We start from the raw sequence: 17,473 nt of genomic DNA, 5'->3' as shown, positions 1-17,473 counted from the left end.
TTTTGGTGGGCAGTGAAAATGTTCTGAAATTGATAGTGGTGATGGTTGCAAAACTCAAAAAATCTTAGGGGAATCTTATGGTATACAAATTATAGCTCAGTAAAGCTTTTAAAGGAGAAAACATTTACTCGAAACTGAGTAATCTGAAAGATTTACTTGCCAAATTGTTTTATTCAGTATAGTTTATTGTCTTAGGTTGAAAGAGTTATGTAAAAAAAGAGATTTTGTAAGTAAAATTACGGTGGGTTTTGGTTTTTTAAGGGGGTTTGTTTTTCAGGGGTTTTGTTTTGTTTTTTGATTCAGAGCAAAAATACGCATTTGTGATTTTGCTTAGCCTTATTTCTTTAATTCATGTAACCTATTTTTTAAATACTATTCTTTGAGTTTAATTCTTGATCAAACGAATGCATAAATTAAAACTGGAAGTACCTCTCTTGTCCATTTCAGATACAAGACGGCACTGCGGCAGACTGTGTCCTGGGCTGCGGTCCGCTTTGTGGTCACTGTTGTTCTGTGTGTTGCAGGGAAGGAGACTGGTGGGAGGCGAGATCAATCGCTACAGGAAAGAACGGCTACATCCCAAGCAATTACGTAGCCCCGGCGGATTCCATTCAGGCTGAAGAGTACGGCTCCACTTCATATTTTATTAATTATTTTGATTTTTAAAATGTCTAATGCACATTTTGCTTAGCCACAATTTTACACACACACAATTACATGCCAGTCTTAATACAGCTAATGTTTCGTATTAATAGATGTTACTTGAGAATTAATAATTAATGCCATAGTGTTTGCTTACAGTAGGATCATAAATGAAGCTGCATTTATAATACTGCATTATGCCTAGTCCCTATTCTTTTTTTTTTTTCCCCACTTTAAAAACATCGCTTTAGCCCTTTGTATATTCCACAGACTCTTTCACTTCAGAAACTTGTCCTCAGTTGGTGTTACTGTGTCATAGTGTTCACTCCTGGACTTAGGCGCTTCCTCCACGGTGGTGTGGGAGAGTCTTTGTCTCTTAGGAGGTGCACACTGGGGTGTTCAGGGGCAGTGGTTCAGCATGTTTGCGACTGTCATTCAGTTCAGAAGAAAACACACACAGCCACACACACACACACGTCACAGGGAAAGAGAATATGACAAAGCAGTGTTAACAGGAAACCTCGGTGGAGGGTCAGTGGGAGTTCTACAACCATTCTTACAACTTTTAAAACGTTAAAGTTCACCTTCAGTGACATTACAAGCATATTTGGAAATATTGTGGATTTGGTTCTAGACAACCACAATAAAGTAAATATTACAGTAAAGTGAGTTGGTTTCCCAGTGCATATAAAAGTTATAGTTACACTATACTGTAGTCTGTTAAGTGTGCAATAGCTTGTGTCTAAAGAAAACAGTACATACCTTCTTTAAAAATACTTACTGCTGAAATATGCTCACCATCATCTAAGCTTTCAGCAAACCATAATCCCTTTGCTCATGGAGGGTCCTGCTTCCATGTCGATGGCTCTGACGGTCTGGGTGGTAGTTGCGGAAGGTTGGGGTGGCTGTGGCAGTTTCTTAAAAGAACAGTGAAATTTGCTGCATTGATCGACTGTTCCTTCACTCAGAGAAAGGAACACTTCGAGATCATTGTAAGCCTGATTTCAGTATTGCGTGTCTCAGAGAGTCGGGGGCATGCAGAGAGGAGATGGAGAGTTGATAGAGCAGTCAGATCACACACAACATTTGTCAATTAAATTCGCTGTCTTAAGTGGAAAAAAATGTTTGGAATATTGCAAGACAGCAAAATGTGACACAGTGACACAAAGTTAGCACATGCTTTTGGAAAAATGACTTTGATAGATCTGCTCAAAGCAGGGTTGCCACAAACTTTCAGTTTTTAAAAAGACAGCATCTGCAAAGTGCAGTAGAGCAAAACGCAGTTGAGACATGCCTGTACCTTTATGTCAAAGCAGGTTTGCCTGGGATCCATAAATACTTCATATCACAGCAGTTAACACAGCACCCTGCACATAGTAGGTGCTCGATCGATGTTTGTTTGCTTATATTTGTGATGTATAATGTGTCCATAACTCTCTGTTATGCTTTGGCACTTGTTACTTTCGATTTTGTCCTTTTGACTTCTCCACTATTCTATTTTGTCCTTTTATCTTCTCCACTATTCTGTGGCTCCTCTACAGCAAAATTGCATTTTTGTTCACAAAATCAAACCCACACTAGGATCCCTAATAATTTAGGTATGATTCATTTGCATCTTACTGAGTACAAGCTGGAATCAAGATTGCCAGGGGAAATATCAATAACCTCATATATGCAGATGACATCACCCTTACGGCAGAAAGTGAAGAACTAAAGAGCCTCTTGATGAAAGCAGAAGAGGAGAGTGAAAAAGTTGGCTTAAAGCTCAACATTCGGAAAACTAAGATTGTGGCATCCGGTCCCATCACTTCACAGCAAATAGATGGGGAAACAGTGGCAGACTTTATTTTCTTGGGCAGCAAAATCACTGTAGATGGTGATTGCAGCCATGAAATTAAAAGATGCTTTCCCCCTTTAAGAAAAGCTATGACCAACCTAGACAGCATATTAAAAAGCAGAGACATTACTTTGCCGACAAAGGTTCATTTAGTCAAAGCTATGGTTTTTTCAGTAGTCATGTATGGATGTGAGAGTAGGATCGTAAAGAAGGCTGAGTGCCAAAGGATTGATGCTTTTGAACTGTGATGTTGAAGAAGACTCCTGAGAGTCCGTTGGACAGCAAGGAGATCCAACCAGTCCATCCTAGAGGATATCAACCCTGAATATTCATTGGAAGGACTGATGTTGAAGCTCCAATACTTTGGCCACCTGATGTGAAGAGCCAACTCATTAGACAAGGCCCTGATACTGGGAAAGATTGAAGTCAGGAAGAGGAGACGACAGAGGATGAGGTGGTTGGATGGCATCACAGACTCAATGGACATGAATTTGAGCAAGCTCTGGGAGGTAGTGAAGGACAGAGCAGCCTGGCGTGCTGCAGTCCATGGGGTAGTAAAGAGCTGGACACGACTGAGCGATTGAACAACAAAACAGAATGCAAATGATCACTCCTGCCAGAGAACCACTTTTACTCTTTCTGTATGTGTGCTAGTTGTTCAGTCATGTCCGACTTTTTGCAACACCTAGCCCACCAGGCTTCTCTGTTCATGGGATTCTGGAGGAAAGAATACTGGAGTGGGTTGCCATTCCCTTCTTCACAGGGTTTTTCCAACCTGAGGATTGAATCTGGGGGATCATATCAAATCTCCAGGGATCAAATCTAGGTCTCCTGCATTAGCAGTCAGAGTCTCTCCCATCTAAGACACCAGGAAAGCCCTTTCCCTCTTCCTGTTGTAATGTGAATGTTTCCATCTGTCATTGTCTAAAAGGCAGTCTCACTCTTGCCTTTCCTGCTGTATTTACTGTTCCTCTGACTGCCACGTGGAGTTTAAGAAACCTGTTGAATAGTTAGTATATGAAAAAACTATGACAGAATATATTCAGACAGTAATACTTGTAATATTCTTATTAAAGAAAGACCTTCCATTTTGTTCTGCTATATTTTAAAGCTGTGTTTTATTCTTTGTCATCCTCCCTACCCCACTCCATTCTTACTAATATCTGTGCTTAATTTTTCTGATGCTTACACTCTTCTCACTCAGAACACTATTCTTTCTTTCCCCCAGATGGTATTTTGGCAAAATGGGGAGAAAAGATGCGGAAAGATTACTTCTGAATCCTGGGAATCAGCGAGGTATTTTCTTAGTAAGAGAGAGTGAAACTACTAAAGGTATGAATATTGTTAATCCAAGTATAAAATTTTCCTCAGGCAGTATTTTAAGGAAGACACAGTAAGAGTGTCCATTTCCCCTCTAGGTGCTTACTCCCTCTCTATTCGGGACTGGGATGAGGTGAGGGGTGACAATGTGAAGCACTACAAAATTAGGAAACTTGACAATGGTGGATACTACATCACAACCAGAGCACAGTTTGACACTCTGCAGAAACTGGTAAAACACTACACAGGTATGTGCATTTCACAGGTGAAAGTTACTTCCTTGTGTTTAATTTCATGAGGACAGATCCATGTCTTCATGCCTCTGAAGGTTTAGTGTGCTGCTTCTCACACAGAATGTGCCCAGTGTATTTTAGTTTTAAAATGAAGAACAGAAATACTTACCACCTGAGTTGGGCTCCGGTATGATGTGCCAAATAGATGTGACAATGAAAAAGCAAAATTTTATTTTGGGATATTTACTAAGTAGGTAAAACTAAACATATTAGTAAAAAGCTGTTATCATGTGTCCTGTTGGGTTGCCTTCCTCAGCATAAGCTGGACTACATAAGACTTGGTGAAGTGTGACTCTAATGAAATGTGATCTGAAGGTGCATTTTGTTTTCATGGAAAATTAAGCTGTAGCAAGTAGAGACATTTATCAGTCCTTCACCGATCTTTGAACAGTAGTCAGTATTAGAGTCTTCCGTCTCAAAATGTTTAATCTCCAATTTGATACATAAATGCATCCGCAAGTCTTTAAATGATTAATACTAGGGGAGGGGACGGAGAAGGCAATGGTGACGGGTTTCCGTGACAGTTTCTTCTTCAGTGACAGCTAGCTGCAAATTGAGTCTATCAAGTCAATCATCAGTCTTGACATTGACTCAGCACATTACCAAGCAGTAGCATCAGTTGTAATTGCACTTGTTAGAATGTGGATGTGTGTGGTTACTTGTTAAGAGTGGAACAGAATGTGTGTAAACAGGATTCGCAAGTCAAACCATTGTAAATTTGGAGTTTCCCGTTTTTGTGTCTCCCTTTATTTGAAAATCAGTCCTTTAAAGAAGTTTTTCCTTGATTTTATTGTGCTTCTTAACACTTGTGGATTCTAGAAATAGCTGTTAATGGTAACATTCTCTTTGGGGAAGAAATAAAGTACAGTGATCACAAGCAGAACTTTGGAGGCAGTCTGATCTAGGGTTTAAAACCCATCTCCATCACATATTTACTGGGTGGCCTTGAGAAAGTTGCTTAAGTTTTCTAAGATTCCTTTATATGAATTTGTGAAGTACTGAATTGGCACGATAGTTGGGACATAAGTATTCAATAAATAATAACTTTAAAATGTATTTAATGAAATGTTTCACTTCTTGTATGTTTTCTTTTATGCAATTTCATTTTTGTGTTTGTGCCTTTGTAATAAAACTGATAGAACATCATGTTTTTATTTCCTGTGATTTAAACTTTTAAAAACACTGGTACAAGTATGTATACCTCAGTTTTTGTAAATTATTCATTTACAGTATAGTTTATTCATTTATCTAGAACATGCCGATGGTTTATGCCATAAGTTAACAACTGTGTGTCCAACTGTGAAACCCCAGACTCAAGGTCTAGCAAAAGATGCTTGGGAAATCCCGCGAGAATCTTTGCGACTAGAGGTTAAACTAGGACAAGGATGTTTTGGTGAAGTTTGGATGGGTAAGGAGCCTGAACTTTTGTTTTCTTTCATTGTTTGGCCATAGATTAAAAGGCCATCATTTATGATATGTTGAAATATGTAAGCTTACTGCTGCTCATTGAAGTTTGTTGTAAATCTCTTAAAATATAGGTTAAAATAGTGAAATGTGGGTTGTTTCTGTAGGAACGTGGAATGGAACCACAAAAGTAGCGATCAAAACACTGAAGCCAGGTACAATGATGCCAGAAGCTTTTCTTCAAGAGGCTCAGATAATGAAAAAACTAAGACATGATAAACTTGTTCCACTATATGCTGTTGTTTCTGAAGAGCCGATTTACATTGTCACTGAGTTTATGTCAAAAGGTATGTGTACGTGAGTATCTCTGGGATATTCGTGTTAATAAATTTTGTCATTTCTATCTTTATGCATACAGATTTTTATTGTGTTTTCTAATTGGAGATTTTTATGTAGACATATGAAAAGAGAAAATCTGATATGTTAACAGAATACTTAGTAATTAGTCCCAGTTATTCTGAAGGATAGTACAGAGTTGAAAAAGAAAATAAGGCACTGAATTTATTTTGAAAGTAAAGTCCTTCATTCCGTTTGACCAGATTTGCACTAGTTGATTTAAAACAACGCAATCAGAACTGTATTTGTGTCTTCAGTGCTAAATGAAGAAATCAGGTAAAGTTAAGAAAATTAGTTTTATCGAGTTTTAATATACTCTGAGGACTCCTAGAAACTTCTTTTTTCCAATGCTGTCAGCTGAAGGGTGTCTTTCTCCAAACCCCAGACCCCAAGGTGTGGGATCTTCAGTAACAGGGTGGATTAGGGCAGGGAAAGGAGAAGGAAAGGTTGTTTCTCTTCCCTCTTTCCCCTTTGCTGATGATGCATTGGAAGAGGGACCAGTAAGTCACCAAGAATGCTTGCTGACAGGCCTGCTTTTTACCCTCTTGAATTTTATCTCCTCTTTTCAGTATTAATGAGTCACTAATCACAGTGAAAGCCTCTGATTGCGTCATCGCTCTCCAGATGTCCATCTTGGTCAGTGAGGTGCCTCCACCTAGTGGTGACAGCAGCAACTACAAGCTGCCCATTGACGGGAAAATACTTCCCCCCAAAAGCATCAGAAAAACTAGAAGTTAAGAACTGACATTCTTAAGAGAGTTCCAAAGAATAGCGCGGAGAGATAAGAGCGCCTTCCTCAGCGATCAATGCAAAGAAATAGAGGAAAACAACAGAATGGGAAAGACTAGAGATCTCTTCGAGAATACTAGAGATACCAAGGTAACATTTCATGCAAAGATGGGCACAGTAAACAACAGACATGGTATGGACATAACAGAAGCAGAAGATATTAAGAAGAGGTGGCAAGAAACACAGAAGAACTGTACAAAAAAGGTGTTCATGACCCAGATAACCACAATGGTGTGATCACTCACCTAGAGCCAGACATCCTGTAATGCAAAGTCAAGTGAACTTTAGGAAGCATCACTACGAACAAAGCTAGTAGAGGTTATGGAATTCCAGTTGAGCTATTTCATGTCCTAAAAGATGATGCTGTGAAAGTGCTGCACTCAATATGCCAGTAAATTTGGAAAATTCAGCAGTAGCCTCAGGACTGGAAAAGGTCAGTTTTCATTCCAGTCCCAAAGTAAGGCAATGCCAAAGAATGTTCAGACTACCATACAATTGTACTCATCTCACATGCTAGCAAAGTAATGCTCAAAATTCTCCAAGCGAGGCTCCAACAGTATGTGAACTGTGCACTTCCAAATGTTCAAGCTGGTTTTATAAAGGCACAGGAACCGGAGATCAAATGGACAACATCTGTTGGATCATCGAAAAAAATGAGAGTTCCAGAAAAACATCTACTTCTGCTTTATTGACTACCCCAAAGCCTTTGACTGTGTGGATCATAACAAACTGTGGAAAATTCTTCAAGAGATGGGAATACCAGACCACCTGACCTGCCTCCCTAGATATCTGTATGCAGGTCAAGAAGCAGCAGTTAGAACTGGACATGGAACAACAGACTGGTTCCAAATAGGAAAAGGAGTATGTCAACGCTGTATACTGTCACCCTGTTTGTTTAACTTATATGCAGAGCATATCATGCGAAATGCCAGGCTGGATGAAGCACAAGCTGGAATCAAGATTGCTGGAAGAAATACCAATAACGTCAGATATGCAGATGACATCACCCTTATGGCAGAAAGTGAAGAAGAACTAAAGAGCCTCTTGATGAAAGTGAAAGAGGAGAATGAAAAAGTTGGCTTAAAGCTCAACATTCAGAAAACGAAGATCATGGCATCCGGTCCCATCACTTCATGGGAAATAGATGGGGAACCAGTGGAAACAGTGAGAAGACTTTATTTTGGGGGGCTCCAAAATCACTGCACATGGTGACTGCAGCCATGAAATTAAAAGATGCTTGCTCCTTGGAAGAAAAACTATGACCAACCTAGATAGCATATTCAAAAGCAGAGACATTACTTTGCCAACAAAGGTCCATCTAGTCAAAGCTTTGGTTTTTCCAATATTCATGTACAGATGTGAGAGTTGGACTATAAAGGAAGCTGAGCACTGAAGAACTGATGCTTTTGAACTGTGGTGTTGGAGAAGACTATTGAGAGTTCCTTGGACAGCAAGGAAATCCAATCAGTCCATCCTAAAGGAAATGAGTCCTGAATATTCATTGGCAGGGCTGATGCTGAAGCCGAAACTCCAATACTTTGGCCCCCTGATGTAAAGAACTGGCTCATTTGAAAAGACCCTGATGCTGGGAAAGATTGAAGGCAAGAGGAGAAGGGGGCGACAGAGAATGAGATGGTTGAATGGCGTCACCGACTCGATGGACATAAGTTTGAATAAACTCTGGGAGTTGGTGATGGACAGGGAAGCCTGGCATGCTGCAGTCCACAGGGTTGCAAAGAGTCAGACATGACAGCAACTGAACTAACTCGTGGCTAAAACATTACCTAAAGCTTCCAAAGCACATGACTTTTTTTTTTTTTTTTTTGTATTTTTAAATGTTTTATTTATTTTTAAATTGAAGGATAATTGCTTTACAGAATTTTGTTTTTTCTATTAAACGTCAACATGAATCAGAGCACATGGCATTTTTAACAAGGAATCTCTGCCCAGAAAAACTGCCAGGTATCCTACGTCAGAGTATATTAGGGTAAACTAAAAAGCAGGAAAGGGACCAGGAGGAAGTTTAAATCAGGATATTGAGAGTATGAGAGTGTTGTGGAGATAAAGCTAATGGGCCATTTAGCTTGTGTATTGATATCAAGAAGTATTTAATTGGGGAATGTGGTAGAGGTCTGTGTTGTCAGATTGACAGATTAGGATTATATCTAGATGGGATATTTAAAACGCAGGATCACAAATGCCCCTTCCATTTCTAAACTCAGTAGTCCCCCATTTTGCTCTTCACGCACTTAGAATCGGGCCTCTGTAACCCAACTGAACTCATTGCTCCTTGTGTTCTCTCGATTGTCGGGATACTCGGAAACTGGGACTGAAGTCGCTCGGTCATATCCAACTCTTTGCTACCCCACGGACTGTAGCCTACCAGGCTTCTCCAGCCATGGGATTTCCCAGACAAGAGTATGGGAGTGGTTTGCCATTTCCTTCTCCAGGGGATCTTCCAGATCCAGGGATTGAACCCGGGTCTCCTGCATCGCAGGCAGACGCTTTACCATCTGAGCCACCAGGGAAGCAGGATACTCTAGAAATTATTAATAATTGAAATATATTGAATGCTTCTAATATAAAAAGTCTGCTAGTATTATAAGGCATCAAAGAAATAAAGCCATCTAACTAACTTACATTGAATTTGGAAAGAAGACCTAACCCAATGACTTAATTTTTCAGTATAAAACTAAATAACAGCTTGCTATGAACAAATAAGTTCAAGCAAAAGCATAATGAATTTCTAGGTGTTTGACACATTCAGTGAATAACATAGAAATTGAGGAAGAGATTACCTAGGTTGGAATAAAAATGAGAAAAATCAGTAGAAAAGACAAGTCTTGTACCGTCCTTTAAGATGATGAGGGATGTGGATGGGTAAACAGAAGGGTTACTGGTATTTCTGCAGAGCTGTAAGGAAATGGGAAACGAAACCATGGGTAGTGGAAAGTGCAGAAGGTAGCTGGTTGGAAATAAGGCTAGAGACATGCATGGGGCAAACTGAAGGACTGCTCTGAATTGGTCTCACAGTTACTTATCAAGTACCTGCTCTCTGCCATGAATGAGCTTCAGAGGGTCCAGAAAACTTCCTGTGACATTCTCCATCAGTTTTTTCATACTCACGTGTATTTTTCTAGACAAAGAGTCAGTAGTTTTCATCAGATTTTCAAAATAACCCATGACCAAAAAAAAGTTAAAGGCCCACTGGTACATCTAGAACGCTCTGATGAATGGATATAAGGAACACTTAAGGGAGGGGGGATTTGTTGTAACTGGTTAAAGAGCAAAGAAAAACAGTGGTCTAAATGACACATTCCAATCCCCGATTCCTGCTGTTTCTGGGCTCTGCAGCTTTTGTACTGTTTTAGCAATTATCATTATACTGAATGATGTTCTGTTTAGTGGATTGATTGTTACACTTTATCTAGATTCTGAGCCCAGAAACAAAGAACTGCAGCTTTTGCTTCTTTCTGTATTTCTCCACTGTCGTGCAGAGTACTTATGTAACATCAGTCTGTCTTGCAGGCTAAAAAGAAGTGTCACTTCCTCTATTTAAGGACAGTTCTTATACTACGTTCTTCATCTTTTCATTTAAACAGAAAACCCTCCTGTGGTCCCAGCATCCGCTTTTCGCCAACTTCTCTCTGGCTCTTGCTTCCCTTCACAGTCAAGATTTTTTTTTTTTTTTTTGAGAACAGACAGTATTACATCTTTATATCCTAATTAGTTCATTTTACTCTTGTTAAATTTGTTTATTGTTCATGAATGTCTTTCTGTCTGTTACAGGGAGCTTATTAGATTTCCTGAAGGAGGGAGATGGAAAGTATCTGAAGCTCCCACAGCTGGTTGACATGGCTGCTCAGGTACTTGTGTGTTCATCCGTGTGTCCATTTGAACTGCAAGTGCACATTAAAAATGCAAACTAATCTTGTGTGTGTGTGCGTGCGTGCACGTGCTAAGTCTCTTCAGTCTTATCCAACTCTTTGTGAGCCTATGGACTGCAGCCCGCCAGGCTCCTCAGAATACTATTGTTTATATGGTGAAATCATGGAGTTTTAGAGCTGGGAGGAACATTACGGATAATCCAGTCTAATCTCTGAATATTACAGATACTGTAGTATCTGAGGAGCCAGGTGTCTAAGATTTGAACAACTTAGAAGTATTAGAGTCAGTGATCCCAGTACCATGCTGCCCTGTTATCGTGTGGCCTTTCAGAAACATTTGCATCCACAAATACAAACTCTGTACGTATTTATACTTCAGCAGACACATGTTAAGACAGTGAATGATTGCTGTTCCAAAGAAAATATTAGAAATCTGAAGTATATGCTGCAGAAGACCTGAACAAAGCTGGGAGTGGGCTGTGGTAGATCAGCAGATACTAAGCAACACAGGGTCACACTGATCCTACTAGGGTAGAAGGTGGAAAGGTAATATACCTAAGTGAAAGGGTTAGTCGCTCAGTCATGTCCGACTCTTTCGGACCCCATGGAATGTAGCCGTCCAGGCTCCTCTGTCCATGGAATTTTCCAGGCAAGAATACTGGAATGGGTAGCCATTCCCTTCTCCAAGGGATCTTCCCAACCCAGGGATCAAACTCAGGTCTTCTAGAACATTGCAGGCAGATTCATTACCTTCTGAGCCACCAGGGAAGGCCCAATATACCATAAGTAATTAATCATATTGGTCTTTAAATAAAGAAAAATAAAGTATATGCTGTTTCTTTTTTTAATATAGTCCCAAACGAGAATTTAGATGGCAGGTATACAGTTTAAGATGTGGTAGTTTTACTCTTCTGAGTTTTTGTTTTTAAATGTAATTGAGAACTATTAAGTTTTATTCAGATGTGTGGTAGGTATTCAAGGGGCCTGTTATTGCTTTGGTTGACACATTGAATCTAAGGCTCCTCTCATTATAATGAGTGTCCAGATGTCCACAGGATCTGGCAATTCAGAGAAACTTGATACCAAGAAAACTGTGCCTGTGCGACCTTAGCATATGTCAAGCCTCGTCCATACGCCTGAGCTCCAGGCTCTGAGCCCCTTTATGGTGGAGGCGGGCAGACTGTTCATCTGTGAAGGGCCAGCTGAATGCTTCAGGCTTTGTGGGCCACATGCCATCTTTTTTCTCCCCCTTCCCCACTTCTCTTCTCTCCTCCTCTCGACCCCTCTCTTCCTCCTCATCCTTCTCTCCCTGCTCCATTAAAAGGTTTTCTGTTTTTCCTATCATCTACTAGACTCTGCCCCATTACCATCATCTCTTTTCCAGAGGCATGTCTTCAGTGATGTGGTTTAACATTAACCAGAATTGCCCTCTCCATCCTTCCCTTCATACCATATATGTTTGTTGTTCTTCCCAAGATTGCTGATGGTATGGCCTATATTGAAAGAATGAACTATATTCATCGAGATCTTCGGGCTGCTAATATTCTCGTAGGCGAAAACCTTGTGTGCAAAATAGCAGATTTTGGCTTAGCAAGGTTAATTGAAGACAATGAATATACGGCAAGACAAGGTAAAATGACTGTTTAATAAATAAACTGGTAACCTCATTTTCAATGAATGGATTTTCTTACCGTTCTTTTGAACATACAGGGTTGTACAGAATTAAGCAAACAGCTCTAGGCCTGCTCAAAAGAGTCAGAGAAACATTGATTTTTGATCATAAAATTATACATAATGCATAATACTGTGGCTTTCTGATAGCTCTTTCCCCTAGAGAAGCACCTGACTGTGGGTGTTGTTTGCATTATGAATACGGCGAGCAGTATTCTCCTCTTCACACTTCCCTTGGCATGCCAACAAATAAGAAACATTTTAAAATAACGTTTCTAACAAACCTCAGAACCATCCAGGTTTTACTGCATGAAGCACTAGAAGCTCAGCGCTTTCTTTTCCATTTCCATACCTGTGTGCTGTCCCCTCCAGCTAGAGTATCTTCCTGTCCTTCTTCAGCCTTTACCTGTGGAAATTCTAACCACTCTTTAAGGCTAAACTTCGCTACCACTTTTTGAATGAAACCTTTTATGATTGTGCTAATGAAAATTGATCTTCTGTTTGTCAGAACATCTAAAGAACTATATTTTACAACATTATATATCTACATAAGTAACTTTAAGTATTTAAGACACCTATAATCTTATTTTCACTATAAGTATATAAACATCACAAAGGCTGTGTTTTTGTGCCTCTGCTAACAATTAGCATAATGTGCATAAAAAAGTGCTAAGACACCAAATATTTGAGTAAATTAGTACAGGCTTTTCAAAATGATAGTACAGTAAAATTTTCTAGAGAGAGATCATATATAGAAAGGAGATTATGGTCAAAAACCAGTAGACATTAGAACCAATGAAATATGCTCTTGGCAGCCAGCAGTGGTAACTACTAGGAACTCAGTTCAGTTCAGTTGCTCAGTCGTGTCCGACTCTCTGCGACCCCACAGACTGCAGCACGCAGGCAGCTGGACTGACTGAAAAAGTTATAGATCCTATAATGCATGTTTTTGGTTGCTTCTTACTAGCATTTTTACCTCTGTTCCTTCTTGGATGGTTTTCTGTCCCCACCAGCCATGCACTTTTTTATGTCATTGAATATCTTATCGGGAAGAAGTGTGTTTTCTACTAACAGGAATTTTAAATAGTATTAAAGCAGATCTTGTACTTTTGAAGAATTTGACACTGATCACAGGTACAGTAGGGATACTGACAAAAAACGAGCCCTGCTGTTGCCATATGTGCACAGAAAGAAACCAGTTACTGAAGCAAACTGGTCAATACTGTTTTAGGTGCAAAATTTCCAATCAAGTGGACAGCTCCTGAGGCTGCACTGTATGGTCGATTTACAATCAAGTCTGATGTATGGTCATTTGGAATTCTACAGACAGAACTGGTAACAAAGGGCAGAGTGCCATATCCAGGTGAGCTTGCATTCATGTACCTGGAGTTTATGGGGGAGAGGCCTTTTTTTTCCTCTTTGTTTATCTGTTTTCTTTCTTCCTTCCCTCCCTCCCTCTCTCTTTTTGGCATTGGATGGTGAGCAGTCTGTGAGAGCCACAGTCCTTGAGATGGGGCTCTGTATGCATAGCTTTCTCCCTTTTCTAAAAGGGTCTTTTTGCTCTACTGTTTTCTCAGATGATGAGCATAAATATATCTCCGTCATCTCCTTCCCTTCCTCCCACAAGTAACTGAGGGTATGCTTAGCCTGTGATAACACAGGGTGAGCTGCTGATGAAATAGTTGGGGATTACATAGGAATACAAGAAAGGAGGTGTGTAATAAATTTAAGCAAAGTCAAACAGGTGACATTAGATAAAGAAACTGTTTCAAGGAAGTAACTTGATATAAAGTAACATAATCAGTATATTTGGCAAAACCAGAACTAGAACTCATTCTTCTGAATTCCTTTCAGACACTGTCTTGCCTCTGTTCCTCATTAGCCCAAGTTTGGGGTTGGCTTTGAAAAGCATGAGTACTAAAAACCAGATTTTAGGTGGAATGAAGAAAGATATGTTGAAACAGATTAGCATTTTTCTAAGCTTTTGCTGATGTCCTTTGACATTTAACATTTATTTCTCTGTCAGAAAGGATCGTTTCAGTAAAGAAACTCACTTGAATATATGTCGAATTAGCGGTGGGGGTCAGTTCTGTTTGGCTCGTGGTGTGTAGGGGCACCGTTTCTCACTGTTTCTCGCTGTTTGGCACCCGTGTGTCAGGTATGGTGAACCGCGAGGTGCTGGAGCAGGTGGAGCGAGGGTACAGGATGCCATGCCCGCAGGGCTGCCCAGAGTCCCTCCACGAATTGATGAATCTGTGTTGGAAGAAGGACCCTGATGAGAGACCAACATTTGAGTATATCCAGTCCTTCCTGGAAGACTATTTCACTGCTACAGAGCCACAGTACCAGCCAGGAGAAAATTTATAATCCACGAAGCCTATTTTATATGCACCGATCTGCCAAAATTGTAAAGAACTTGTGTAGACTTCCTCACTTACGTACAGGAATCAAAAGAAGAAAATCTTCTTCACCCTGCATGTTTTTGATGGTAAACTGGAATTCCAGACATGGTTGCACAAAACCACTTTTTTTTTTCCAAGTGTTAAACTCTAAAGTACCAATGATGAATTTTTCCAGCTGATTTCAGGGTCCAAAGAAAGTATAGTTAAGATGTGGATGACCGTGTGAATGATGGCATGACAGTGAAGAGCAGCAAGGCACTGCTTATGAATCACTCCCTTTCTTTTATTCCCCAAACTTATAATTTAAGAGAAATTTATCAATCAGTATAGGCAAAACTTGGGAGATTAAAATCAGTTATACCATAATACAATCTAGAATTATGGAATTTTCACGGGACCAAACAATTCCATTCCAGTTTTTTAATATATCTTGCATTTATTCTTCTTAGAAGTTTTTTCTAAGTTGAACAGTTAATATGCAACCTTTATATATGCCTCTGTTTGCATGGAAGTGGGCCAGGTTTTTAGAAGCAGAAAGGAAACGGCATCTAAAACTTGATTAAATGTTAGATGACAGCAGTGGAATTTGAAAGTATAATGCACTGTGTTAATACTCAATATACTCATGAAACTGGAAAGTAGAAGACATTTTTCATTTTAATCATTTCTTAATAGCTCAGTTTGAAATAATGAAGGTAATTAGAAAGTGAGCTAATGTTTTGTAAGGTTGCATTGATTTTTTTTAAAGGCAATATATAATTGAAATCATACAATCCAAGGGGAAATATTTTAATCTTTAGATAGCATGAAAAAAATAAACTCAGCGTTTTTTTAACAGTCATCTTTGAAAAGTAGACTGGTACTGTGAGATTGCTAATATGTAGTTAATGGTGGGTGCCACAAATGGAAAGTATCACTAGATCAGGGACTTGAATGCACTTTTGCTCATACTGAATATAGACTAACAGAGAGGAAAATGTATTTAAAAGAAATATGAGAAAAGAAAATGTGAAAGTTTTACAGATAGAGAGGTGGGATGTTGTGTTTAACGTTGATGTTATGGAGTGACAAAATGGCTTTGCTGGCACTCAAAGCTCCTCACTTAATCTGTTTTCTGAGATTTTAAGAGCTATAGGTAGGACTATAAAACTAATCTTCCTTAACACAAACACTAAATGAGTGCTGTAGCCTCAAATAGCTAAGTTAAGGCTTCCCACTAATTCCAGTGATACAGCTTCTATGCAGAACGTTTTTAGAACTCCAGTTTTCAAGTCCATGTTGAAATCTGCATTCCCTTTTTAAGTATACTTAATGATGATCATTTTTCCTCTTTTAGAATTTAGTTGATTTGAGGAGAAAGTACTCAGTATACTTGGTGAAAAGAGGGGGATAGTTGTTGCATATTTAAAGTACGCCAGTGAAACGTACAGAATAATACTGATTTTTATGACCAACTCAAAAAGAAAATTAAAATCCCAAAATACGAATTTGAATGGCAGCGTCATGGGTGTAAGTGTCTAGCAAAGGAACTGAGTCTGACAAAAGTCTGGTATTTACGTTTTAAAACACTCTCTTTTGTAGTTATATTTTAAACATAGCAACACATCCGGTCCAGCATTTTAGGAATATCATTACTAACTATCGTCACTTACCTGATTTGGTCATTAAATAAACAGTTCTGTGCTGTGGTATCTGTGTTGAGATCCAGACCATTTTAAAATGTGACAGATGAACTCCATGCAGGTTGGCAGTAGTTCTGGTACTAAAACTTGCAGTGGCTTCTTATGTTTACGTAACTTGCATACTATTGAATCCTTCCACAAGGATTTTCCCAAGAAGACTGCTGTCATCATTTACCTTTTACATCCTCAACCTGTGACTTCAGATTTTTAAAGGGCTTTGTGTGAACTATGATATTTCAATTTTTCTAAGCATTTTAAAAAGGATAAAATTATGTTTATGTACTAATAATTCCGTTCCGAAAAATAAGCCAGAAAAAGTTGATGGCATTCATTAGATTTTAATTGAATGGAGCAGTTCCTTATAATATCAATTGTATAGTTAGGAAATAAAACACTAACTTAATGTGTATTCAGTTTAAATGGTTTATGTATTTTTAAATTGCTGAGAAAAATAAACAAGTTTGTACATTTGAAGATTTTTTCCAACAGCTTTTCTTCAGCCTCTTAATTTGTTTTCCTTACCAAGAAAGGAAGTTGGTAAAAACAGCCTTCTAGCACAAACATTTTTTTTAATGAATAATGGTAGCCTAAAACTTAATATTTTTATAAAGTATTATTATATTGTTTTGTGGATAATTGAAATAAAAATTCTCATTGAATGTACCCATTTATCTTTTTAGCCACTATTCATATGTTCTATCAGTTTTTTAAAAAATGGCATTTAAAGCAAAGTATATTCTGAGTTTCTTCTTCCATTGGGGGGAAAAAAAGTATTGAGTTATGACTCTTGAGCAGAGTTAAATCAATTCTTTTTAAATTCAGAACATTATTAAACTTATTCTGTGTGATTAATTTTCCATGTCAGGTGAATGACATTGTTTTTACAAGGTTTTTTTGTTTGTTTTTTTTTAATATCAGCAAGTACAGTTTTAATGTACTGACAAACCTAAGAGATTTAAGTGAAGTTATTCTTAGAAGAAGATTCTATGTGAAGAATATAAAATAAAATAACCACTTTTGATCATAAGGGATTTAATTTTCTAAAAATGAAAAATATGCAAGCCTTATTTCTATGTGTGTTTTACACTTGTATTATAGGTATAATGAAAATAAGATTATGCTAAATTATGAATGGCCAATCAAAAGCATT

General features: G+C 38.6%; 1 protein-coding gene across 4 annotated transcripts in view; it reads left to right on the top strand.

The window, feature by feature from the left end:
• The window catches only part of YES1 (YES proto-oncogene 1, Src family tyrosine kinase), a 64,020-nt gene extending 46,810 nt beyond the window's left edge, over positions 1 to 17,210 (top strand). For all 4 annotated transcript variants that reach the window (XM_061399812.1, XM_061399810.1, XM_061399808.1 and 1 more), the window contains exons 4-12: positions 525 to 623; positions 3,708 to 3,811; positions 3,898 to 4,047; positions 5,345 to 5,500; positions 5,664 to 5,843; positions 10,471 to 10,547; positions 12,045 to 12,198; positions 13,471 to 13,602; positions 14,398 to 17,210. In XM_061399812.1, coding sequence (XP_061255796.1) covers positions 525 to 623; positions 3,708 to 3,811; positions 3,898 to 4,047; positions 5,345 to 5,500; positions 5,664 to 5,843; positions 10,471 to 10,547; positions 12,045 to 12,198; positions 13,471 to 13,602; positions 14,398 to 14,606 — 1,261 coding nt within the window. In that variant the 3' untranslated portion in view covers positions 14,607 to 17,210. The remainder of the gene's footprint in view (positions 1 to 524; positions 624 to 3,707; positions 3,812 to 3,897; positions 4,048 to 5,344; positions 5,501 to 5,663; positions 5,844 to 10,470; positions 10,548 to 12,044; positions 12,199 to 13,470; positions 13,603 to 14,397) is intronic.
• The last annotated feature ends 263 nt before the right edge of the window (positions 17,211 to 17,473 follow it).

The sequence above is a fragment of the Bos javanicus genome, chromosome 24 (assembly GCF_032452875.1).
Source record: "Bos javanicus breed banteng chromosome 24, ARS-OSU_banteng_1.0, whole genome shotgun sequence".
NCBI lineage: Eukaryota > Metazoa > Chordata > Mammalia > Artiodactyla > Bovidae > Bos > Bos javanicus.
Note: the sequence above shows the minus strand (reverse complement) of the source record. Positions and strands in the feature narration are given on the sequence as shown.